The sequence below is a fragment of the Rhipicephalus microplus genome, chromosome 3 (genome assembly GCF_043290135.1).
Source record: "Rhipicephalus microplus isolate Deutch F79 chromosome 3, USDA_Rmic, whole genome shotgun sequence".
In the NCBI taxonomy this organism is placed as follows: Eukaryota; Metazoa; Arthropoda; class Arachnida; order Ixodida; family Ixodidae; genus Rhipicephalus; species Rhipicephalus microplus.
Genome location: NC_134702.1, coordinates 3,634,954 through 3,661,031, shown reverse-complemented (window position 1 = coordinate 3,661,031; position 26,078 = coordinate 3,634,954). Strand labels below are relative to the sequence as shown.

General features: G+C 47.1%; 1 protein-coding gene across 1 annotated transcript in view; it reads left to right on the top strand.

Moving 5' to 3' along the window:
- LOC119160112 (uncharacterized) overlaps positions 1-26,078 on the top strand; it is a 151,356-nt gene that overhangs the window by 46,247 nt on the left and 79,031 nt on the right. The window contains exon 11 of the mRNA XM_075887655.1: positions 8,237-8,303. Coding sequence (XP_075743770.1) covers positions 8,237-8,303 — 67 coding nt within the window. The remainder of the gene's footprint in view (positions 1-8,236; positions 8,304-26,078) is intronic.

Sequence of the window (26,078 nt, the reverse complement as noted above, 5' to 3'; positions counted from 1 at the left end):
TCGCTGCACCCATGAAGTTTGGAGCAAGCCTCGACACGTCACCACGCCGCGCTGTATATCTCTGGCTTCAAGATATCCACGACCAACACACGACAGCAACAGTTGGGAAGGCCAATATGGCAGCCGAGAAGAACAGGCCTATCGGATATACTTCAGTCTGACCCAGGGCAGAAAGCAGGGCTGGATTCTAAGGCAAGTTGGTTATCATTCTTTATTCTATTCTACTTGTCGCGTGTGCGATACGGATCGCACTTGCCGGCAACGGGCTCGGTCGTGTTCTATATCGCATGCACGAAATACATCGCGAAGGTCAGCTTCGGCGTCTGCAGTTCACCTATGCTTTACGACCGCCTTGAAATAGCCCGCCATTGCCGTCGGCTTCCCGTACACTCGCTTCTCAAGTGCTCGCCTGTCTTCGCCACCGCGATGAGCTCCGGGCTGGCGATATTGGGCTGAGACCTCGTCGCTGTGTTGGGAGTCGTCGAAAACACGTTGCGGGTTCTCGTAAAAAGCTTGGTTCTGATATGTCGCGCGCTGTAAGTGCACCAGAACGGGCTGGCGGGGCTTTCGCTAGCGTCGGAATTCACTGAAAATTGGTCGCCATTACAGTTGGCTTTCCCGTCCGTCGATCGCAATCAGCTCGGCGCCGTCCGTTGGCCGCGGCGGCGGACTAGCGTTTGCGCGCTGCACTCGCTCGAGTTTGTGGAAAAGGGTCGCATTACCGTCGATTTTTTCGGCGTTAGCTCTAAACCAGCTCGCCGATGTTCGTGGCGGCGGCCAAGCGTACGCTCGCTCTCCTGTTCGAAGTTCTCTGGCGGCAGACACTCCGCGTGCAGCGCCGTGTTTCGTCTCGCGTTCGCTTGCTCAAGCTGAACGACGTCGCTCGCTTAAGACTCACCGACTTGTTAGCGGCATGGTGGTTCGCGGAGTTGTGGCTGCGGCCACCGCTCCTGAGCTGTTGCGCTACGGGGATCGAATTGAGTCTTTGACGATGTGTGACATCACGGTGAAGTTATTAGCATGTCATACCTCACATATGTTTTCATTTCACTTTGCACGTATTTCTCATATGCATTGGTATTCATCCTCTCTCACGTGTGACTCACTATTTTACATACTCATTGTGCAGCCGAGGGCACACACCGTGCTGAAGACTGTGGGTCGGCGTCTGCGATGCCTGTCATCCATCTCTTTCGTCAAAGCAGCTTCAGAAGGAGTGTGTGTGATGTGAAGGTAAAGTTATTTGTGTGTCATATTTTAACGCTCGTTTTTATATTAACGTGCACGTACTTGTCATATGCGTGCATCTTCATCTTCTGCCACGTGTGTCTAACTATTTTTACTATATTATTGTACGTGCAGTCGTGGGAACACAACAGGCTGAAGGCTGCGTGCGCTGGCGTGTGCAATAACTGTCATCTATCGCTTTCGTCGAATGTGCTCCCCAAGAAGTGAACAACATTTGACAGTGAGAATGGACTTGTACACTTCACCATGAATTCACTTAAAAGAATGGAGAAACTTTATGTGTATGTACAAAAATAAAAGATTTCGATGTCTCACTTTTGTCTTTCGTTGTTGTCGTGACTGCGAAAGCAGTTACACATAGGTGGCTAACTGCTCTTTCGCATGTTCTTTTCTGCGCAATTTGTGGCTCACTGCGCAGAAAAACAGGCGAAAAAAAGTATTAGGCCTGGCGGAAAATAAACAAAAAGCAATGTTTGAACTGGGAACAAAAAGTCCATCCGATTGGAGCATTTGAGTGTATCAACTCTTTGTCCAGCAAGGTGCAACTGTGAGGACTAACGGTTGCCCGGTAAGGTGTAAACTGGGGATTAACAGTTGCTCCATAAGGTGCAAATGTAAGGACTAAATGTTCGTCCTTTGGGGTGAACTGTGGGACTAACGGTTACTCACTAAGGTCTAAATGCGAGGACTAAATGTTAGTCACTTGAGGGGACTAACTGTTAGACCCGGTGCCGTTAGTCCTTAAAGGAATTAATGGTTGTGGCAGCCCCATTAGTCCCTAAAAGGACGAACCACACACTCTTTTAACACCCTTTTAGAGTGTAGGGTCACGCGGAGCTGTTGCGTCTGCTCTTGTTTTCGCCGTCGTTCAGGCGAGGGAACCAGCAAGCACTTCGGTTCGATGACGCGTCTGACTGGCGGAGAGAAATTCGTAGTTCTTTTTCTGAGTGTTCAATCAGCAAATACACTTAGTATTTAGCTCAATCTTTGTCTCGTATGCTGTAGTTGCACCTGGCTGTGCAGCAAACTATGCAAGGGAGTCGGGTTTCGCACTACTCAAAACTGCGCGACAGGTGGCGCTGCGTGTCCACAAAACTCCAGAGTCAGACGTCCATTGCAAATTATCGTAGCGATTGACTCCGGCAAGATCTAATCCGGTGGGACAAGTATGACCACCGCTGAAGCATTAATCCCGTCACCACGCATACTCGCGGCTGAGATTCCTGCCCGAAATTTCTTAGAGTGCCAAAGCTTAGAGAAAGACCGCGGCACGTTTTTTTTTCGTATGCAGATATTATTCATTTTAAAAGCGGCGAGGACGGTAGCAGCGGTTATTTTGTAAATCATGTCAGCTAGAAGCGACGAAAAAAATAGGGTAGGTAAATAGCAGGAGGTGGGGGGAGGTGCCGGACGAAAAATTTTGTGGGGTTTGAACCACTACCCCACTCTCCCCTTGGCAACGCCACTTATAAGCATCATCGTCTTTTCCTCAACATTTCTGTGCCATGTAACCCGAGTGGATGGACCTTCGGAGGTGAGACGGAGTGGAGCGTAGCCTCAAGGACTTTTGCGAAGGCACCGTAGGTACAGATGTGCAAGGTCCATCCCTACCAATCCCCCAGATCATGGGGCTGACATCTCGATGATGCTCGGATATTCGTTGTGCGGATCTTGTTGACATTGTGAGTGTTGACTTCGACTTTGCCTCGTAACGTGGCCGGCCAGTGATTTCTCACGTTTACGACACTGGATCGGATCACGGAGGCCTTCTTCGAAAAACGGAGTTAAGTACAGGAGGCCGTCACGCAAGCCATCGCAGACATCGAAGGCCTTCGGCAGTTGAGTCACCGATCATTAAATGAGTTACGAGGTATTCTCATATAATTTTGATTGACCAATGCGATGAGCTCTGAAGAATTGACAAAGAACTAGATGATGCAGTTGACATCAATAATCTGGAAGTGGAGATGACGGAAGCGGATATTTACGAGCACCAGATTATTCTAGCAAGGGCCAGAGCGGAATATAAGATCGCGCAAGCTTTTAAGGCTCAACATGCACATTTCATATCAATAAGACAACAGTTTAAAATGGAAGCAGAAAAAAAGCACACTCTGTGTCTGCATCAGCACCATCCAGCCGAAGCCTATTGAACAGCAATATTGTAGCACAGATGCCAGGTGAGACAGCCTCAGGACATATTCTTGAACGTGGTAGAAGGCAACCAATTAGGACCTTGACTGAAGTAATGATTATCGAAAGAGCCTGCACAGAACAACCGCTACTTACAACATTTGGCCCAAGCCTTTAAGAACTGTCATCAGTGTACACTACCCGATAAACTATTCACAAGACGTCTACAACAACTCTGGTGTTCGAGGTAAAAGGCATTCCCGTGTGAAAAGGGAGAAAACTTGGTAGATCCAAAAGAACACCCACGGGATGTTAGAGATACGTCCAAGCGAATGCTGGCAGACTCAGACGTTATAAAGACCTCATCGCCCTAAATGCCCCATGGAGCAAAATCAAGGCCAATTCACAAAGCGAGAAGAAACAGAAGAAAACAACAAAAGGCAATGGCGGCACAAAAACAAGCCCCTTGCGCTGCTAAGAGCTTAGGTTCTTCGAAAAAGCAACAGAAGCCAATATTCAATGGAGTGTGGGTGGCACGTCTTATTTCCGCAATGTTGTTAAACGGCGACACAGCGGCGAATGAGACAGACCAGAAGAAGGGAAAAGCAGAAGGGTTACAAGGTAAATGCAGCAACGAACAGAAAGCAAAGGAAAATGTTCCTTAGAGCCCTATCTGCGAATTTTCATGTAACAAAAACTTGATCAGAGACAATGTAGGTTCATCTAGGTAAACGCGTTCAGAAGCACGGACGTGGAACAAGCACTGAAAGCACTGGCGCGAGTGTATACCACGGATTTTCCGACACAGACTAACCTGGACAGTATTCTTGAACAGCGTGTGCTTTGGGTGGGTTAGTGTTCATCATCAGGTGCCAATGTGGGGGCGCGCAGGATGTTGAAAAGTGTGTAATCTAGGATGAGCGCCGCTATCACTAGTATGGGAACATCGGATTGTTGGTGATAAGCAAGATGGTCTGCTTCACTATGGTAACGGTAGCTCGTCTTTTCCTCGACATGGCTAACGCCTCGCACTCACAAGCAAGAGGTCGGACGTTCGATTCCGCGCACCGGAGTCTTTTTCTGATCATATTTCTTTCTTGCGTTTTCATATAGATATACGTATGCGTCGTTCATCTTTAGAGACCTAGGCATGTACGCGTAGAAGGAGAGGGACATACATGAATAACGAGAGAAAGGGTGTGTAGTAAGAACATGCGCATCCTTTCTAAGCAGTCATGCTACTATGTTTCTTAGTAATAGGCCAGTATATAAAGCTTTCGGAAGCCAGACCACGTGACCTATTCTTCAACAAAAGAGTGGGTGCACCCAGCTGTAAGTCCAAGCGTGCAGTGAAGCAAAATATGAAAACGTGATGGTAAGTGCAGGTCTTCACGTCAGTGTGACGTTATTCCTGGTTTCCGGCCCTTGGTATTTTACTTTAGCAATAACTGAGTGCGGAAAAGCACCGACGAACAGTCCGCCGCGTGAGCTAGGCAGCGCCACTAACTGGAATATTGGGGAAAACATTTAGTTAAGGCTGCGAATTTTCACACTCTAAGGCAAAATTACCCGAAGAAGGAGTAAGGGAGCCCAATAGGCGCGCGCGATCAACGGATAGACCGTTGAGGAGCAACCACAGAGGCAAGCGTACCGCGCGAAATCACTCAGTCTGCGAACACGCTACAAAGGGATCAACCGCCCGGGGATTGCAGGCAGCGCGAAAAGCGTTGCCAAGGTGACCAGCACTCGTTCTCCGCCTCTGCTGGCTCAGTCTTGCCCCGTATTTTGCCGGTGACGGTTCGCGTTGCGTCGCGCTCGGAGTGCTCGACCACGGTCGCCCGGATTCGACAATCCAAGAATTACGACGTGGTGCTTGTGTGTACGCTTGGATGAGCGTGGGCTGCTGCTTCAGCGTTTCGGCGCATCCATGAAGTTTGGAGCAAGCCTCGACAGGTCACCACGCCGCGCTGTATATCTCTGGCTTCAAGATAGCCACGACCAATACACGACAGCAACAGTTGGGAAGGCCAATATGGCAGCCGAGAAGACAACACCCCTATCAGATATATACTTCAGTCCGACTCAGGGCAGAAAGCAGGGCTGGATTCTAAGGCAAGTAGGTTGTCATTCTTTATTCTATTCTACTTGTCGCGTGTGCGATACGGATCGCACTTGCCGGCAACGGGCTCGGTCGTGTTCTATATCGCACGCACGAAATACATCGCGAAGGTCAGCTTCGGCGTCTGCAGTTCACCTATGCTTTACGACCGCCTTGAAATAGCCCGCCATTGCCGTCGGCTTCCCGTACACTCGCTCCTCGAGTGCTCGCCTGTCTTCGCCGCCGCCATGAGCTCCGGGCTGGCGATATTGGGCCGAGACCTCGTCGCTGTGTTGGGAGTCGTCGAAAACACGTTGCGGGTTCTCGTAAAGAGCTTGGTTCTGATATGTCGCGCGCTGTAAGTGCACCAGAACGGGCTGGCGGGGCTTTCGCTAGCGTCGGAATTCACTGAAAATTGGTCGCCATTACAGTTGGCTTTCCCGTCCGTCGATCGCAATCAGCTCGGCGCCGTCCGTTGGCCGCGGCGGCGGACTAGCGTTTGCGCGCTGCACTCGCTCGAGTTTGTGGAAAAGGGTCGCATTACCGTCGATTTTTTCGGCGTTAGCTCTAAACCAGCTCGCCGATGTTCGTGGCGGCGGCCAAGCGTACGCTCGCTCTCCTGTTCGAAGTTCTCTGGCGGCAGACACTCCGCGTGCAGCGCCGTGTTTCGTCTCGCGTTCGCTTGCTCAAGCTGAACGACGTCGCTCGCTTAGGACTCACCGACTTGTTAGCGGCATGGTGGTTCGCGGAGTTGTGGCTGCGGCCACCGCTCCTGAGCTGTTGCGCTACGGGGATCGAATTGAGTCTTTGACGATGTGTGACATCACGGTGAAGTTATTAGCATGTCATACCTCACATATGTTTTCATTTCACTTTGCACGTATTTCTCATATGCATTTGTATTCATCCTCTCTCACGTGTGACTCACTATTTTACATACTTATTGTGCAGCCGAGGGCACACACCGTGCTGAAGACTGTGGGTCGGCGTCTGCGATGTCTGTCCTCCATCTCTTTCGTCAAAGCAGCTTCAGAAGGACTGTGTGAGATGTTAAAGTAAAGTTACTTGTGTGTCATATTTCAACGCTTGTTTTTATATTAACGTGTACGTACTTGTCATATACGTGCATCTTCATCTTCTGTCACGTGTGTCTAACTATTTTTACTATATTATTGTACGTGCAGCCGTGGGAACACAACAGGCTGAAGGCTGCGGGCGCTGGCGTCTGCAATAACTGTCATCTGTCGCTTTCGTCGGACGTGCTCCCCAAGGAGGGAACAACATTTGACAATGAGAATGGACTTGTACACTTCACCATGAATTCACTTAAAAGAATGGAGAAACTTTATGGTTATGTACAAAAATAAAAGATTTCGATGTCTCACTTTTGTCTTTCGTTGTTACCGTGACTGCGAAGGCAGTTACACATAGGTGGCTAACTACTTTTTCGGGTGTTCTTTTCTGCGCAATTTGTTGCTCACTGCGCAGAAATACATGCAAAAAAAGTATTAGGCCTGGCGGAAAATAAACAAAAAACAATGTTTGAAGTGGGGACGAAAAGTTCATCTGATTGGAGTATTTGAGTGGATCAACCGTTCGTCCGGCAAGGTGCAACTGTGAGGACTAACGGTTGATTTGATTGATATGTGGGGTTTAACTTTCCAAAACCACCATATGATTATGAGAGACGCCGTAGTGGAGGGCTCCGGAAATTTCGACCACCTGGGGTTCTTTAGCGTGCACCCAAATCTGAGCACACGGGCCTACAACATTTCCGCCTCCATCGGAAATGCAGCCGCCGAAGCCGGGATTTGAACCCGCGACTTGCGGGTCAGTAGCCGAGTACCTTAGCCACTAGACCACCGCGGCGGGGCTTGAGGACTAACGGTTGCCCGGTAATGTGTAAATGTGGGGATTAACCGCTGCTCTGTAAGGTGCAAATGTGAGGACTAAATGTTAGTCCTTTGGGGTGAACTGTGGTACTAACGGTTACTCACTAAGGTGTAAATGTGATAACTGAATGTTAGTCCCTTGAGCTCGTTTGTGGGGACTAACTGCTAGACCCGGTGCCGTTAGTCCTTAAAGTGACTAATGGTTGTGGCAGCAGCATTAGTCCCCAAAAGAATCAACCACACCATTTAACATCCTTTTACCTTAGAGTGCATTGTTCAATTACGAAACCTTCCACCGGCGCTAACACGGCAGGCCGGTCAACTGTTCTGCTGCCTCTCGCGGGCGAGGTTATAGTCTAATGGCGCATTCACACATGAGAAGTGAAGAGAAATGAAAACGCCTGAGCAGCCCGCAAAACCACGGCCACGGGCGTCGAAGATGTTAGCATTCGTTCTGCCCCATCCTGCCGCCGCTGCCATCGATACCTTGACAATTATTTCAATCATTGCCTGCTTTCTGAGAACTAAAGTTCGTACCGAATTTTAGTTATTTTAAAAACTCAGCAACGCAAACACGATAACCGACTCACATGGCCGCCAGCCCAGCACCGCAGCATAACTCGAGCTGACCGGCTTTTTCTAGTGTGCCGTAATGAGTTAGACCCTCGTGTCCACATATCAAGAGCGTTTGATATCCAAGCGATCAGCTACGGTGCGCCAGGCGCCACTGGCTCGCCTACCGCTACCACAGTGCGGTCATGTTGCCTGATCAGTTGCACGAGCTCATATCAGGGCATACGGTATAGTTTGTTTCAGAGAAGCCTAAAAGCTAAACGCGCAACTTTCTATCTTCGTCTTCTCACAGGTACAACAAATCCGGGATGCAAGTTCAACAGGAGATCGAAGCTCCGCTCGACATCGGCGGAACAGGGGTAATCACTTTTGGACTTTTCTTTATTGTGGTGATGCCAGCGCACAAGTGAGATGCTGGCATGAAGGGGTCGAGCATGAACGCAATTACACGTTGTCCCGTTGTCGTGACGGCGAAGAAGGCTGCAGTCGAGAGAGACGAAAGAAAAGGCAATAGACGCTCTAAACTGAAGGCAGTGGTAACAGTCTCCGCTAATCGTTGGTATACGTCAAGAAATCACGCGTTCCAGCGCTTTTTGCTAGCGTAATTTCTAGAATTAACTTGACCAGACCTGATCTACGCATAATTTCAACAGCGCATTGTACAGCGATAACGAAGCTTGCCTAACATTGCTCCACTCGGAGCGCACGGTGCTGTGCGTCGCCCCGCTTCCTCGCAGAATAACGACAGCTGGGCTAAATTAACGCACTTCATACGACGTTCTCACAGCTAGGGCTCACATCACCACCAGCGCGGAACGCGCAGCACAGTCACAACGAAAGAGCGGCCTTTCGAAGCCTTTTCTAAACATAATTATATACGTATGAAATCAGATTATTGCTTTGAAATTCGTTTGTGTAAATATTTGTATGCATTACATTAAGCACCACACTTTCCTAGGCTATCGGTAATCTTTCTGTTATACCTCCATTATTCCATATCCGAACAGTAATATTTAAAACCACTCAATTCTTGGCTAATCCCCCACAGTGGGTATGCGCCACTATCAATGGGTGAACAACAACTAAACACCCTTCGGGCCACTGCTACATGCACACTTATAGGTAACTACCCACTACGTCATAAACAATCATATTTTTTTGTGTAGTAAACAAGCATTCACCCTGCTACCCTTCGTCAATCTTCGGAGAAGCGTTGTATGTACATTTGCAAGAAATTTTGTGCATTTTTTTTACGTAGCGCCTGACGACGATGAAGAATTCTGCCTGAAATCGGTATTGGATAAATATCGAGATTTCGCACATCTAAGATGCCTCTGGAATAGACAGTGGTGCGCATCACGGCACTTGGAAGTTACTTTTACAAGATAGCGTTGCAGAATTCCGCAACTGAATTATTATTTGCATAAAATTGGTCTAAAGGCGTCACCTTTATGCCAGACTTGCGAAGAAATGGAAACAATAGATCATTTATTTTCGTTCTGTCGCCGATATTCTCATCAGCGGAAAAGATTCCTGGTAGCGGTACTTGAAAAATTGGGATAAGAATTAAATGTGGCAGTAATTTTGTCGTTTGGCAGCATTCAATTCGGTTATAGCCACAGGGACGTCTGCTCTGCAGTATTTGAATACATAATTGAAACAAAGCGATTGCCATGTTAAACTGCCTATATATATATATATATATATATATATATATATATATATATATATATATATATATATATATATATATATATATATATATATATATATATATATATATATATATGTGTGTGTAATTTTTTATACCCACCATTACCTCTGTCTCAAATCCCATCCGATAGCCTGCATCGCTCCCTGCTCAGACATACTCCTTTTTCGATTTTTTTTATTTTCTTTCTATATTTTTTTTCAGCCCAAAATTACGTTGTGTTTGCAAAACCATAAGCCTTTTACTTAAGATCCTGCCGCCAGGTTCTTGGCCGATCCCCCTTTGTGGGTGTGCGCCAGAGTATCAAGGATCATCCTCATCATCATCATGGTATGCGCCACAGTTAATAGGAGATCAAGAACAAGCTTTTGTATTGGATTGGAGCATTCAACGACCCACTCGTTACGCTATTCCCATTGTATGACGCCTGGTTGTTTCTTTGTTGTTCTAAAACACTTTGTAACTTATTTACGCGATTCCTTTTCCTATATCAGGCCTTCCTTGGGCAAGTTTGCAACAGTTCAACTGAGTTTCAAGCTAGGCGGTAGAATACTGGGCTAGCACGCAGATGACCCAGGTTCAGACCTATTATGTCTTTGGTGCTTTTTTTAATTATTTACGGAGTTTATTTTTTTTCTTTTTTCATGCTATAGAGGTTACGGACAACGGCAGCGGCGGACAACTACGGCGCGCGCGACTCTTGTGGTGATCTTCATAGCAGCTCTTGCTGTATAGAAGAAAGTGCACTCGTGGTGAAACCGGCACATGAGTGAATCGTGTGGCGCACGCAATGAATGATTTAGCGTGATAATGCAAAAGAAAATGTCACGACTAGGAACGCTAACGATAGATAGATAGATAGATAGATAGATAGATAGATAGATAGATAGATAGATAGATAGATAGATAGATAGATAGATAGATAGATAGATAGATAGATAGATAGATAGATAGATAGATAGATAGATAGATAGATAGATAGATAGATAGATAGATAGATAGATAGATAGATAGATAGATAGATAGATAGATAGATAGATAGATAGATAGATAGATAGATACGCTCAATGTCGCCGAAGTTCGCTAAGAAATGCTCCGCATTTAAAAAAGTAAGCCTATCTCCCGCGAAGTTAGATACCTTAGCAGTTGTTCCCAAGGGAAGAGAATAGAAGAGATTGGTAGAAAAATAAAGTTGAGGAAAAGTTCGCGGACTGGCGATAGTTATAGCACGAGAACAAAACGACGACACAGAGACAAGAAGGACACGAAAGACACTGTGTGTCTCTGTGTCGTCGTTTTGTTCTCGCGCTATAAATATCGTCATGCCATACCAACTACAGCCCAAGCTGCCACACCGCGGACTGGGCTTCGAGCGGTTTTCGAAGAACATCGCGGATGGAGCAACCGTGGAATCCATCAAGCATCTCCTCTTTGTGTTTTCTCCTGTAGGCTATGTATTATGCTGTTAAAGGGCCACTCACCCGGTTCGACAATTTTGAGCTGACAAGTGCACTGCGTAGACGAGGAGTTCATGATCACGTCTGCCAAAATTTGCAACGCTACGCCCCGCGGAAATGGGTCAAATTTCAAGATGAAAGCTGCTCGCCCTCCCCTCTACCTGCGCACGCGTAGAGAATGAGGGTATGACGTGGGCGTAGGAATGGCCCTACGTACACAACACTGCGGTCACGTTGGTCCTCTAAGTAGACGACTCTGCTCTGACGTTGTCAACAGTATACCACGTGACATGGCAAAAATTATTTAACACAACATGCGTAGTTTATGTATTTGTTGCTTTAAGAGATGAATGAAACTTGAAATAAATAATGAGACGCAATTTAAAATTGTGCACGTTTTTCTTACATTTTTTTCCCGTGAAATGCTACGAGATGCGGGGCTAATGTGCCAGCGTTTCACATGCGTTCGGGTTACCGCGGTCAGCGCATTGAGCAGACGACCGCCATGGAACGCTCCTACGCGTTCGCCCACTCATTGTGCTCATCTACTCTACCGCGTCTCAGCCAGCGTTTCCAAACAATCCCGCAGAAACAGGCTGAAGACCACAAAATAACGCTGGTGAACAAAGCAACGCCGCTCGCGTGCACAGGGGCTGGGCTTGTTTGGGCACGTCATGCCAATGTCACCTCTTGGACGGATGCTGGAAAGGGTGGGGAAGAGGTTTGGCTTGCGAAGGCTACGCGGAGGAGAGCGGCAAGGGTGTCGAACTCGTCTCCTTTCACCCTCGTTTCGCGCCGCTTCAAAAAACCTGTTTTCTCCGCTCGTAATGAACCGATTCAAAAATTTTTTTTGTGGCAAAACGTTCCTCATCAAACATCCAACAACTTCCACTGTCTTACTAAAATTCGGTATGGGGCCTGGTGAGTGGCACTTTAAAGTCGATATTTTTTGTTGGGACACTTCAACGCAAAAATTTTCCTAGGTATGTCAGTCGATTTATTTGTGGGGTTTAACGTCCCAAAACCACCATATGATTATGAGAGACGCCGTAGTGGGGGGCTCCGGAAATTTCGACCTCCTGGGGTTCTTTAACGTGCACCCAAATAAGGGTATACGGGCCTACAGCATTTCCGCCTCCATCGGAAATGCAGCCGCCACAGCCGGGATTTGATCCCGCGACCTGCGGGTCAGCAGCCGAGTACCTTAGCCACTAGACCACCGTGGCGGGGCTAGGTCTGTCAGTCGACTTTCGAAACGATACTTAAAACGGCTAAAATCCAACCACATCTGCAGCGCCCAGCAATATTTCTCTGGTTTCTGCGTTCATACTTGTGTGATTGTCGATTGAAAAGCAAGGATTGCGCATATCTGAGACACAATATAAACACAGATGTTCTGGGGTGTGTTTATTCATAGTAGAGAAGGCATACGTAATTAATTCCAAGGACTGTAGCGTTTATCACTATGCGCTCACAATGCAACGCCTTGCACGAAAATACAACGCCTTGCAACGCCTCCTACGCATTACTGTCTACCCGTTGCCTTGCATTCGACACCTTATGGCCTTCGAAACAGGCGCGCTCGCTATATCAGAGGCCAAGGTTTCGTTTTCCGAGAGAACTGCTAGATGGTGCTCATGTCTCACGCAGCGTAGACAGCCATTTCCCTTCCAGGCTGTCCGAAGCATTGCCAGCGTGCGTGAGACCAGGTCGATTTTCCCCCTCGATACTGTGTTACGCTCGCCTCAGCTGGAATATGCATGTGTGCTTCTTCAAGAGGAAGAAGCACACATGCATATATATATGCATATAAGCACACATGCATATTTATATCCGGTCACCGATGATTATGGTTGAACTGTGCAGTAAGCAGCGTCATTGTGAATGCACAGTGCGGCGAGTGCCGCTTGTGCTCGCAAGCTCTCTTCGTGGTCATCGTGGCTTCATCAGTCTCGTTTTGTGACGGATGTGCGCGCTCGGCACGGGGGTGTGCGTGTTGAGTGATTCCACGCAAGACGCCATTTACTTATACACTAGGTCAATATTGCGTGTTTGCACTAGCATTGCAGTCTGCTGAATGTGCAGTCGCTGTTCAGGTTCACGTCACAGCGCATGCTATGTCGCTCCATACGGAACTGGAATGTATTTGCGTGTTTCTTGAAGACGGTATTAGAAGGGATTTCTAGTTGTCTTCGTTTTTTTAATAAACAGCGCGGTAAGCGGTAGGATTGTGATTGTATACTGTGCGGCGAGTGTCGGCATGTGCTCTCGAACTGTTCGTGGCTTCATGGTCGCGTTTCTTGTCACGGTTGTGCTCCCTACGAACGGAGGTGAATGTGTTCAGCGACTTCCCGCAAGACGCCAATAACTACTTCACGACGTTAAACCTGCGCATTTGTGCTGACTTTTACCGTATGCTCAATATGCAGTCGGTGTTAAGGTTCACTTCCCAGGGCTAGATTGTGTCATTGAATAGATCGCTGAGTCGCACCTTGCTCGCGCACGTTACTTGTTGCTCAGCTTATTGACACGTGTAATAGGAGTAGTGTGCGTATTTTAACTGGAAGTTGTGCGTGACGTATTTATGTCTCGGTTTGCAACGCCAGCAGCCCCATGTTCGGGCCAATTGACATGCGGTAGCTATACTATACCGTATCTTCTTTGCTATTGCGTTGTCGTTTCCTAACTGATTCGTAGAACAGTAGGCAGTTAAAAACGAACCGACAGCACTTCATCGCCATGAAGTGAAGTGTGTTCTTCAGATTTTCCTGCGCTCCGACGTAAGTTTTCTTGTTAACGTCGGCAGCCTGCAAGCTTCTGGAGGTTCGGTTTAACTTCGAATTTTTTTTTTTGTCATGCGTGCTTGTTGCAGTTTTCTCGGCACAGAATGTCTCAGATGTTTAAAAATCTTAGATTTTTAGAATGTCTAAGAAAACGTATACATTACGCACTGAAAGTGTCAGGAACAACAAGCCCAGGAAAAAAATTATAATCAACAGTGTTTATCGTTTGTCTCAGCAGTTGGTGTACGTTAGAACCCTTTACAAGATTATGAGGATAAGCAAAGAAGCTCGAGCCACAAAACTCACGTATTATTTGTGTGCCACACATTCATCTCTTACAACTGGCGTCAGAACGAGTGAAATTCACTGTAAAAAGACATACTTGTTTTTATCGTGACCATTTGCACCAACTGAACAGCATTGGGAGTGTATGCTAACGTGTTAGCATCATAATATCATCAAAAGAACACGCTTAATATCTGATATATCTGATACCTGAAATATATATTTCATATCACCGAATTTCATGCGCAACGCCTATATATCAGCCACGGTATTGTTTCGCGATACGGGAAATGATCATGCTACTGTCGCCGTGAAGGTTAATCAATAAACAAGTATTTTGATATTTTATATTTTAGTTTGTCATGCCTGACCCGCTTACTCGAAATGCATGCGCAGTCTGTTCAAAAGATACGGACGTAAAGAGCCGAGAAAATTGAAGAGTACGTTGTGCTTTGTTTTTAATCACTCACCAGACCAGACCCAACGGATAAATAAGGTAAAATATTGTAGCATGCGAGTGTTTCCTGCAAACTTCGAGTAGGTTACTGCAGAGACGAGTGTTCTTGGGGGGGGGGGGGGGGGCAATTTTTTGCGATCAAATCTACATACGGCCACGTAAAACGCTTTTCTTCAGCCTTTTTCCTGCACATAATGCGAAAATAAACGATATTTCCAGGCCACGTTCCGTTGATGCCAAGGTATACTTCCTCAGATCTGCATGGCGCGTTAAAAAGCGACAAAATACTCTTAAGTAATGTGCGCATGCTAAAAGCCCAGCCACACGGCGCGTTCACCACGCGCCCCCACCGAAAAGCGCTCAGAAGGGATATGGCGTCGCGAGGCCACGTGATGCGAGTAAGCCAATTGCATTGGCGGCTGCGCGCGAAAAACAGGTGCAGTACTCTGAAGTGTTTTCCAGTTACTATAAGGGAACAGAGTAGCGCATAGGTCTGCCATCTTGCATGGTTAGCAACGACAGTTATGCGGTGAAGCCGCGCTCTTTTTTTTTTTTTTTTTTTTGCAGGCGACTTGCTTAAGCCTGTCGCCAATCGATGAAGCGTGTCGCCGATTGTCAGTCGACATGCCTGGCGTGTCAACGACCACCGAAGGAGGAAGAAACACCGGCTTTCAGAACTGTACCAAACGAGTTCAAAAGCATTTCTAGTCTATCCGGTAACGCAAAGCGGTAGCACAGTGCCGAATAACACGACCTGCCACTGCCGCATGGTAAAGTGGCGCCAGCTATACAAGATAAGCAACAACTCACAAACATAAAATATAAGTCCTCCGAGATCTACAAAGCTCTTTACTAAACCTACAGTATTGACTATTTAAGTATAGTTTTCAAAAATGGTGCACATTCTACGGAAATACTTTGCTGTCGAAGCTCAAAGGGGTAATGCCATCAAATTGCGAGTCTGTAACAAGCCTGCTGTGGATTTCTTTACATGCAAGCACAGTCTCGACGAAAGGTGGGACACAGCAAATGCTTCAAATGTATTTCAATTAATTTCTAAAGTGTACGTAAATGCTCATTCTCCCAATGGAGTCCCATCGCAAGCACGCTGACACTGACATAGCTCTATATGTAGGGCGACAAACTTCGAAGTGAGGTCACATGAGATCTGTAGACACGTAAAGGACCCCCGGACCTCAGCACTGCATCTATTCGCCCAGTATCGGTCGCAAAATCACTCGCTGATGATGCAGAAAACCATGGCACTTGTCGGCGCGTTTGTTTTGCTGGTGCTTGTGTGTCACGTGTGCCCAAGAGCAGATGATATTCAGCACTTGCGTACCAGCCTTGTGTGGCCAAAGCTACCTACACTACTACGTCATAGCCCCACTCGGCGCACAGGAACCGAAACGGAAGTTGTTCACGTAAATGAGGCGATACTAAATCCTTTAGCGAGAATTAGTACATGATTCTTGGTGCGTGTATCATGCTTCCCGGAGCTCTAAAAAACGCTTGCCACATAAAGCGCGGAAGCCACAAATTCAGTGGCATCACCCTTTTAAGGAAATATATCTAAAGCAAATAATAACACCAGGTCCTGGCTAACGGGCTACAGAGCGAACGACGGTCACTTGATAGGTTTCAGGTGGACGGTGATCGCTTTCGCCGGCGAAGCCTGTGCACCAGCTTTTCCGCAGTGAATGGTTGCTAGGAGCGTTGGAAAACAAATGCGCTCTGCTATTGAAAGGTAGCATGTACAGTTACTCTAACGCAGCGCCTTCAGAATCCACTCATCGATTTTCTCGCGCAGAACATCAAATAAACGTTGTCTCCACTTTCTCTATACTCAAGACTATCCGTCTTTCGATGACATTTGAAGTGAAACATGCAGATACAGGACCAATTTTTTTTTATAATTGGTGACTTTTTCGCATGCGCCAGCTCGAATAAAACTTCACGCAGTTTCTACCATAGGCTGTCAAATGGTTAATTGATAAACATAATTGAGAAATAAAAGAATAAATATTGAAATGACTGATCGGATCACATTCGTAACCAAGCGGAGCATCGCCAGCTTACGGACAGACGTGTCTTGCGGCGTCGTAATCGGGTGAGCGTGGAGTGTGCCGAACGCAGGCGATCTTCGCGGCCAGTGGAGAGGAGGGCCTCTCGCGTGGCGGTCATTTGTGCGCGCTGACGCAAGCGGCCGACGGAAGTCGCCAGACAGCAGCGCCGTCGGCCGGCCTTGGCACACTTTGGGGGGAGCCAGCAGACGACGCCGGCATAACAGGCGCTCGCAGAAGGTGCATATATATAGGCGCACGGAAACGCCGTCCCGTCATCCGCTGCGGTCAACATTCTCTGCCCGCCTGGGCAACGCTTTGAAGAACCGCAGAAATGGTTGCGCACGGACACAGCTGCCGTGCACTGTCTTCAAATCGAAAGAACTTTACGTATAGCGACACTTCTCTAAAAAGCAAGGGTTAAAGAGACGGCATTCTTGCCTGAGTAGCCTATAGAACAAGCGGTGCTTGCCGGGAGCTCCCTCCCGAAGCAGGCTATGTAGGCGTCATCGCGTAACGGACGCGGGATAAAAGTGTAGTGACCAGCTAGTCTTGGTGAACCACAAGCCAGCATTATTTCGCGTAGAAGAGGCTCCATCTACTTTTGCTTCACGCACGGACAACAACTGACGCATCAGTAAATTAGGACGTCACTTCAAAAATAGACTTGCTGCGCAAACTTAAAGGAAAACGAGAAGGGAGACAGGAAAGAGCGCAACTCGATTACTTGAGTGGAGGAACTAGCGCTACAGTGCCCGAATTTACAATATCATTACAGCATGCTGCACCTACATGCTTCTCTGCTTCATATGCGTCTCGCGATTTGCCTCGCGTGTCAACTTGCGGTCATTGTGCGCACCACAATTGTGTTTAGGATCGCTGCCAGTTGGGCGTGTTGCTAGTCAGCGCTTGTCTGTGTCCTTTCTGAGTTCGTGTATTTTTTGCGCTTGTTTCATCATGCACAATGGTGTTGTTAGCGTGTGGCTGTCGTGGTTACTATTACTCTGGATTTGCAATATCTTTTCACAAAGGGGAGTGCGAGTGTTAGTATTTACCTGCTGTGCACAGCTGTTTCCAGAAATGCAATTCGTGTTGAGTTTCTCACGACAAAGCAGAATCATGTGGATGAGAAAGGCATACTGCATGCGTACATAATTCCATCCTAACACTCAGTGCTGGCATCGGCGATTCAAAACGCATGCGACTGAGTATTTGGTTTAACTGACAGAAGCCGTTGGTTCAGTTTTTAGAAAAGTGTAGTTATGATGATTTTTAAAACGTTTATGATTGTAACGCAGCCTGACAAATAAACGCTTGGTGAAACTTTGCAGCCTGTTTCCCTTTGTGTTTTCACATGCTGTGGTAGCATAGCTTCATTTAGTGCCGTGTAACTATGATGGAGGGCGCAGGTTCGACTGTCGGCTACGGCGGCCATACTCGGATGGGGGGGGGGCGGGGGGGGGGGGGGGTAATGTAAAGTTCAAACTCCATACGCGCGAAAATGCACGCGACAGCGACGAGCGACGCTATGAGCGACGAAACAGGGCGTTCGCGCGACGTGCCGCGTGCTCGTTTTCGCGCGATCGCTCGGTTCTCCAGATTTGGAAACCGTCGCTCATCGCCCGGAAGTGCTGGGCTCAAGCAGCCAATAGCGAAATACCGGAAGAGACAAAGACTACATAGGTGCACGTGACCCTGCCCGAGTCACGTATGCGCAACAAGAAATAACGCAATGTTTATTACGCATCTGCATATAAAAAGTGCTGCAAGGCAATAATAAACACTTTCCGTTCCATTACACAACAATATATCTTATTTTTAAATTGGAAACCGCTCGCTACGCGGTTTTCTTGGTGCGAGTTGACGGCCTCATGCCAGCAACAGTGGAATTCGCTCGCCGAAGCCGTCGCGTGAATGAGGTTTGCCTGCGCTAGCGACTGATCGCGCGACGCCGATCTACGTCGCATCGCTCGTCGCTGTCGCGTGCATTTTCGCGCTTATGGAGTTTGGGCTTAAAGAGCACCCACGTGCCTATGTTTGGATTCACGGCAAAAAACTTCAGTGGGTCGAAATTTATCCGCAGACCCCCATGGCGACAGGCCTGGTATCATATGGCGGTAGCGGCACGTATAATTCTAGCAATGGTATATGATCGTGCTTTCACGCATGGACTGTGCAGTGGTAGCACATTTCCTAGCGTGTAAGAAGTAACTGCGATGTTTTTTATGCGCCTCCTTGAATTGATGAGTGCTATTGGTGCCGTGCGGAACTAAAAATCCGTATGCTTACAAGTATGTCGACACCGAAAAAGCCCATTATTTGTTTACAGTAGAAGGTAATAAGTAAATCAATAATGTTTAAGGAAACAGAGCTCCTGTATTCGGCACAAATGGGTAGTATAAAACAACATGAGACACACACGGAAGTGTGTGAGGAGCATCGTGCGAGTACCTGGCGATAAAAAAAGAAGGCTGCTACTCTACACCAATAAAAATTAAATAAAAGTCACTCCTGCATTGCTTGAGTCAATCTTGGGTAAAAGTAATTGCTCGCGACTGGCCGCGGCCGGCTAGGCTCGGCGTGGGAATGCGCGCGGGCAAGACCTCCGTGGTTGGGCAGAAACTTGAACACCGCAACAGAAATTTTGCTCTTTTGGTCCTTGCCGCAAGAGGGCGTGACGAGTAAAGCGCACAAAAGGGAGAAAGTCGCTGCGCCAAAAGAGAAACGAGGGCCGTTTCTCCATTCTCACTCTTTTTTTTTTTTTAGTGTTGTGAACACTCCAGTACCGCCATCTCCCATCTCGCATCCCCTGTGGCACATACTCACTTTAGAGCCCGCTCTAGAGCAGGTTTGTGCCACCAGTGGTCAAGTACTACTCCATACATACGGAGGAACGACTGACCCACGCCCTAAGGAGCTTCGCCCCTAAAACACCTAGCACCGAAGACACAGTGGGGCTTGAAACTCGGGTCTGCTGGCTGCCAGTCCAGTATTCTAGCACTGAGCTACGCCGGTGCTTGTGACTTGGCAAACTTGTCTTAGACAGGCTTGATGTCGTGAAAGCAATCGCGTTAATACGACTCATAAAGCATTTTAAAACAGCGAAAGAACAACCAGTCGTCGCACAATGCGCATTGCGTAAAGAGTTGGCCGTCCAATGCTCCAACCCATCACAAAAGCCTTTTCTTCCTATTAACTGTGCCACATATATTCACTTCAGCCATAATTCCTCATTGTCGTCAATCACTGCATGAACAACTGGCATGGAATTCCTTGCAAGTGTTTAGCGGATACCACACTTCTCAAAAGAATGACGAAAAATAGCACAGCAAATGCCAGCATACAACCCAAAAGTTTATTAATAATGCCCTAGTGGGTATCACCCAAGTGTGTTTGCAGTAGTTATACCCAATGAGTGCTTTGAAAAGGCTCTGAAAGGCTGCTCTTCTAGTTTTCGTTGTGACTGTACAGCACCTTCGGCGCATGCCTAGCGTTTTTAAAGCTCTTTCCGCTTTGGATTCCGCTTCAATTGTAACGTTGTGGGATCATGCTCACAATCAAGTCGTCAATGCAGGCCTAAGACAAGGCTATGTATCAACGCTTTAAAATGGTAAAAAGAAAAAGTTGGACAATGTCTAAATGAATGTATCAACAGAAATAACTAAGAACCAGTTGTAAGATATAACTAAAAATTGCTAGAAACACTTAATAAACATGCTACTGAGTGCAAGAGAGGGAATACATGCTTCTCCCACAACCTGAAGGAACACGACACGTATGTCAACAAACGGCCGACAAAGTGCCGCAAAAAGTAGCTGGCATGACGTGCACCGAGTCCGTGCATCTCCCCAAATAAGATCCTACTTGCGCCGAAGACATGCTCACGTAAAATCTTTACGTCCGGAACAGTTTGATGAACGGAGCAATGGGAACGGCCGGATCGCTACAGGTGTCGCACTTCCTCAGCATTAATAGCAGTAGAGCTACATTTACAGCAGGACTACACCACTCGCTACGCATGAAGGCTTTTTTTTTTTTTAAGGTAAAGGGGTACTAACACAAAAACTTTGGCCTCGCGTTTTTCTGCTGCAATGTGTGGCTGGGGGTCTATTAGTCATGACACAACACGTTGTTTGCTGCAGCACGCGATAGATAATTTACTACAGGCGCCTCATTATCGATCTGTTTCAGTTTCGGTTTGAGAGAGCTGAAAAAAGTGGGTGCAGCTGTGGCCACATAGCGTGCGCAGATATCGCCACGTCACCACACAGAACTATGACACACTTCCACACGGTCCGCATCATGAATTACTTTTGAATAGGAAATGGTACTGCAGTGTCGCCAAACAAAAATCTTTCTAAGCGTGCGCCATGGCCACGCACTCGCAACCAGTCGCCAAAAAGTATTGACTGCGGCAACAAACGCGGCAAAAAAAAAAATGGCGGCAATGGCGTCATCATAAGTTGCTTTGTTGACTGCAGCGTGGTGACGTGAGGGAAGTAGGGGGTCACCTCAGGGTCTCCTTCGATGGTGTCAATGGCGCAATAGAATTGAGGGCTCATGCAAAATTTAAAAAAAATTTAAATACTTTCCCAGCTATATTCGTTGTTGATACTTTGCAGATGATATACGAATGTTCTTGGAGATCAACCCTACAGGCTATCTGGGCCGCAAAATTTTGTGTCAGTGCCCCTTTAACGACTTCTGTAATATGTGATGCGAGGATGGACATGACTTTACCTGACAGCGATGCAATGAATATGGGCTAAACTATACTGAGTCGGAGATGTCGCCATAATATCAATGCGCGCTGATTGAAGGCAGCTGGGAAAGGTCAGTTTCTGGACATGCAATGCGTAGCGCAAAGCGACCATGTCGCTGAAAGCGATTCTCTCCGAATATGATCCCAAGGGGCAACACACTGCCGCTATAAAGCCTTCAGTATAAAAAGTTTGTAATGCTGCGTGTTCCGTGCCGCGGGCGAACGCAATTCGCTATATCGCATGTTTGATATTTTACTATGCCTGTAGCAGTTTTTAAGGTGAATTTCAGGAACCCGCTAAATGATTCGCAGATGACAGCTCACCGTCTCAGATGTATCAGAGAAGAGGAAATCAAATGCAAATTGAATTTAGTGGAGTGAGTGGGACAGAGTTGTATAAAAGAGGAGGCCTTTATGCTTTATTAGGCTCTGCCACGTCGCGTGGCGAGAGGGGTTTTGATTATTAGACCATTGCTTTTACCCTCCATTTTAGTGGCAGTGCCTGTTATCGTCTGCCCCACCCTTTCTATTTTTACTTCCATACTTTTCCGCACTGTTACCTCAGGTCTTCAGACAAGTTCTATATCGGGAAACCAGCACCAAGTGCACACGCGCTTTTAATTGTCGCTCGCGTCTAATGACCCTCGATGGGCGACCTTGATGGACGGAAGGACCGCGACGATAAGCGTTTCGCAGGCATGCGCTGTCCGGAGGCACGCCCTGCGGCCACCGTCGTCATCGAGGCGGCTATTACGTGCCTCGTTGGCAGACTCTTTGTCGCCACTTTCGCAGCAGCCAAATGGTTGACTTATTTCTTTTTCTTATCGTTTATATCCCAAGCGAAATTCTGCTTTGCTCGTAGCAAGCGCAGAAAGGTGTAAAAGGTGCGCTTAGATTGGCGTTAGTTTTTTCTCTCAATATATGAAGTTTTACTTGCGAGAACTACGCAATCTTATCATTATGCGGTCAGCCGCATAGTGAAAGGTTCGAAAATTTTGGCCATCTAGTGTTCCTTAGCGTGCGCTGACATCGCGTCTCTGCCATTTCGTCTCAGTCGATCGAAAGCGCACAGCCGCAACCACCGCAGCGGACTTATTCGGCTCGGAGTCACCGAGGCCGCTCACAGTGAAAGCGCGAGAGGCAGCGTAAGCGATCTCAGAGTAGCTAAAGCAGTGCTCCTGTAGCGCCACCGTGTAGCCTGCGCGGGAAGCTGCCACGTAGACATTTCTGCTCTGCATCGACAAATGGCGCCGATTAGTTCAATGTACGTACATCTCCGACATGTCTGGACGCACCGACAACGTTCCCATCTCAGCACATACATTTGACCATCGCAATCGACCCAGCCGCCATCCAAGGCAAATGACGTGGCTGTTTGTGAGCTGCTGTAACGACAGCGTTGACGTGTGATAGAAACTATCGTGAGAGTGCAACAAAAAGCATGACACACCAGATGAAGCTGCGCGCATTGGATGGCCGTGCTGCACAGCTCCCATCTCCCGGGTAATCTGTTGGCCATCCAGCAAGTGCGTGAGGCGGCGAGGAGACGAGTCCTCTTCAGGGGTAGCCTAGGCCTAGGCCACCAATTTACCGGAGTCATTAATAAAGCTGTTACCGCCACCACGGAAAAGAATAGACCAGGACAGGCGCATTCTACCAACTGGTATTAAATGCGAAGCAGCTTAGGGTCGAGCTCCCTCCGGTGAGCAGCGTCATAGAGTTTCCTAAAATTACCTAGAGGGGGACTCTGGTAGTGCGATCGTTCAGCGACCATGGAAATGATGGGTAGTACACACATTTGCCAAGTCTTTGTACTTTCGGGCGGCGAATCGTACTTGCGGCTTCGTTTACTGCTGATTTTCGGTTTTGCTTTGACAGAAAAAATCAACCCTTTTGAACTTTGTGACCCAATTTGGAAAGGTAAGTCTAAAAGAATAAGAAGGTGAGGCGCAACCGCTGAAAATTTGCTGATTTTTGTTTCGTGAGAAAACAGCTCCAAGCCACACGAACACACACGTAGCCAAAAGCAGGCCAGAAGTATGAATATTAGACAAATGTGTGTACTACCCATCATTTCCATGTAAGGTCCCTAGATGAAACAAAGGTAGCGACACCCTCTCTTTTTCTCCTCGCTTATTTGCCTGAAGCGCCCCCAAGAAGGGTCAAAGCGTGCATAAAAAAGCGAACGTTTGTGTTCAGTTACTGCGGCGGATAGAAACAATTATACCAAATGAGAAGTAAATGAGACCTAGGATAAAAGGCTACTTAGTTGAAAATAAGCGGTACAACATAAGAAGAAGCGTGATGTGTGTTACCCAACTGGCAACGTTGTGCAAGTTATATATTTCACACCATTAGCCATGGCGTCTCGCATCGTACGTCGTAGTTCGTCCAGTTCTCCGAATGTGTTTTGCTCGTGCATGTGATGTGGCACAGTTAACGTTCTTCTTGCTGGATCCTGTGTCCCTGACTTACCACAGGGCAGCACTTTGTTGTGACGTTGTGACGAGTGATCATAGCCGCTTGTGAGCACACAGGGAAAAACCGCGGCCAGTCTGGAACGAACGCTTGACTAGCAGCACTGCGATTACAGCTTTTTCTGAAAAAATACGTCCACTTTCGCAATCAGGATGCCAGGTAATCGTGGTGCATGTTATATTATCTGGGTGACTATGAAAGAGACTGTGGCACCGCAATGCGGGTGCACGCAACTTAACGACAAGTTAGGGTTCTACGAGTGGGGTGTCCCGGCACTACAGCGTGCGCGTACAGAGACGTTTGTGAGTGACAACAGACACGCACGTTGTACCCTTTGTGACTCATCGCCGCATTCACTGTCCCGAAGTGATGAACTTTGCGACGATGTCGTCGCCCCACCATCAGCGGCAAGTAGCAGAAATGTGCTGGAATACTGAACGATGGGCATTAGAAAAGCGTGATAGTGAGCGCGGCTTTTTCAGCAAACTCGCTGTAGCACTGGTCTTCCCGCATGTTAACCAAATGCTGGCGCACCACTAACGCTTCTCTGTTGTGCACGGGATTGTGCCGTTTGTAACCGTCATTGTTAACTCGTTCGACAGAGTGGCTGGAGTGGCTACATTCCCGCACACCCGAATACTTTACAGAGTGCACCCGAGCCAGTACGGGCTGTAATTTCAGTCAGAAGCCCCGACCAGCACTTCGCCCTCACCTCACCTCCAGCATGCACCCCCACCCTATGCCACCCCTTAGAAAGCGATGGAAGGATCTTGCCAAGGTTCCTTGTTTTAACTAGGGACCTTAGATCTTGCTGCCCTGCCCGCAGTGGAACAATAATATTTAGAATTCCAGTGTAATTTCTTGAGCACTTATTACCATTTAGTGAATATAATCTTAGAGACAGCCCCATAGCTAAACCTTTTTCCACAAAGGTATATGTCCACTTTTTTGGTTAATACTTTAAGCAGCTGTGCAGTGTTCAGCTGTTTCCCGTGATATTCAAAGTACAATGTAGCTGTGGTAACATGTGGGGCTAATTTCAAAGCAAACCAAAAGCTTGACAAGTAGTTGAGCAACCCCCGAAGAACAATAAAGTAAAAAATGTTACTGTAACGTTAACAGACAGCTAGAAATGACAGACGAAGTGTCGAATGCTGCTATTCTGGTGGAAATTGTGAAAAAAAAAAACTGCAAATGGGTACGGCTAAGGCGCCCAGATAAAACAAAGTTGCTTAAATAGGAACCTTAGGCGACACATGTAACTGGTAGGGATGATAACTGATACACATACACAAATATAGAATGAGCGGTTATGAAATTATTAAACGTGGAAGTGCACGCTCAATTGAGGGGACGCAAGCAGCGTCAACACAAGAACGCTGGAAGGGGCGTTCGTTCTGCAAAGGACAAAAATAGGGCGCTGATGCATCAATAGATGCACTGAGCTACGTACAACGGCACTATTACAACATCCTATGTAAATCAGGACACTGGAATGTTAAAGGAACAATGAGGCACAATGTTGACTACAAATATTTATTCTTGTTACTTCGTTACAATCTCGGGCAACATTTTCATAGCAGGCACCTATTGATAAACAAGCATGTCCTGGGCTGTTGCAAAGGCACGCAAACCACACCAAGACATTTCATTTGTCAGTAAACAATAAAACTATGAAGAAAATTGCAGCATGTGACATTCAATGCAGAACATTGCTTGACCATTGCCTGAACAACAGGTACCAGAGGAAGACTCACCGTTACATTTTTTTCAACATGAACATGCGTGCTTTGAAACATACAATGAATGGCCTAGCAACACACTGTACTGACAATTTGCACAGACACGAATGCCTTAATGGCATGAACAAAGGTGAACATGCAAACCGATTTCCACTGCAGCTTGTTGTCATATACATGAGGTGTATAACAGCAAGATTCACTGAGTAACTTTCGGATCAATAATATGTGTTTTCAAATATACAGGTGATGACACAGTAGAGCATTGCACTAACCATTTCCGCAGACTTCCATACAAATGTCAGCATGGGATCATGAAAGTTAAACAATGCACACTACATCCACAGACGTGTTACAATACAGTTTGTGATGTCACATGACGTACTAGTGAAAGGCGCA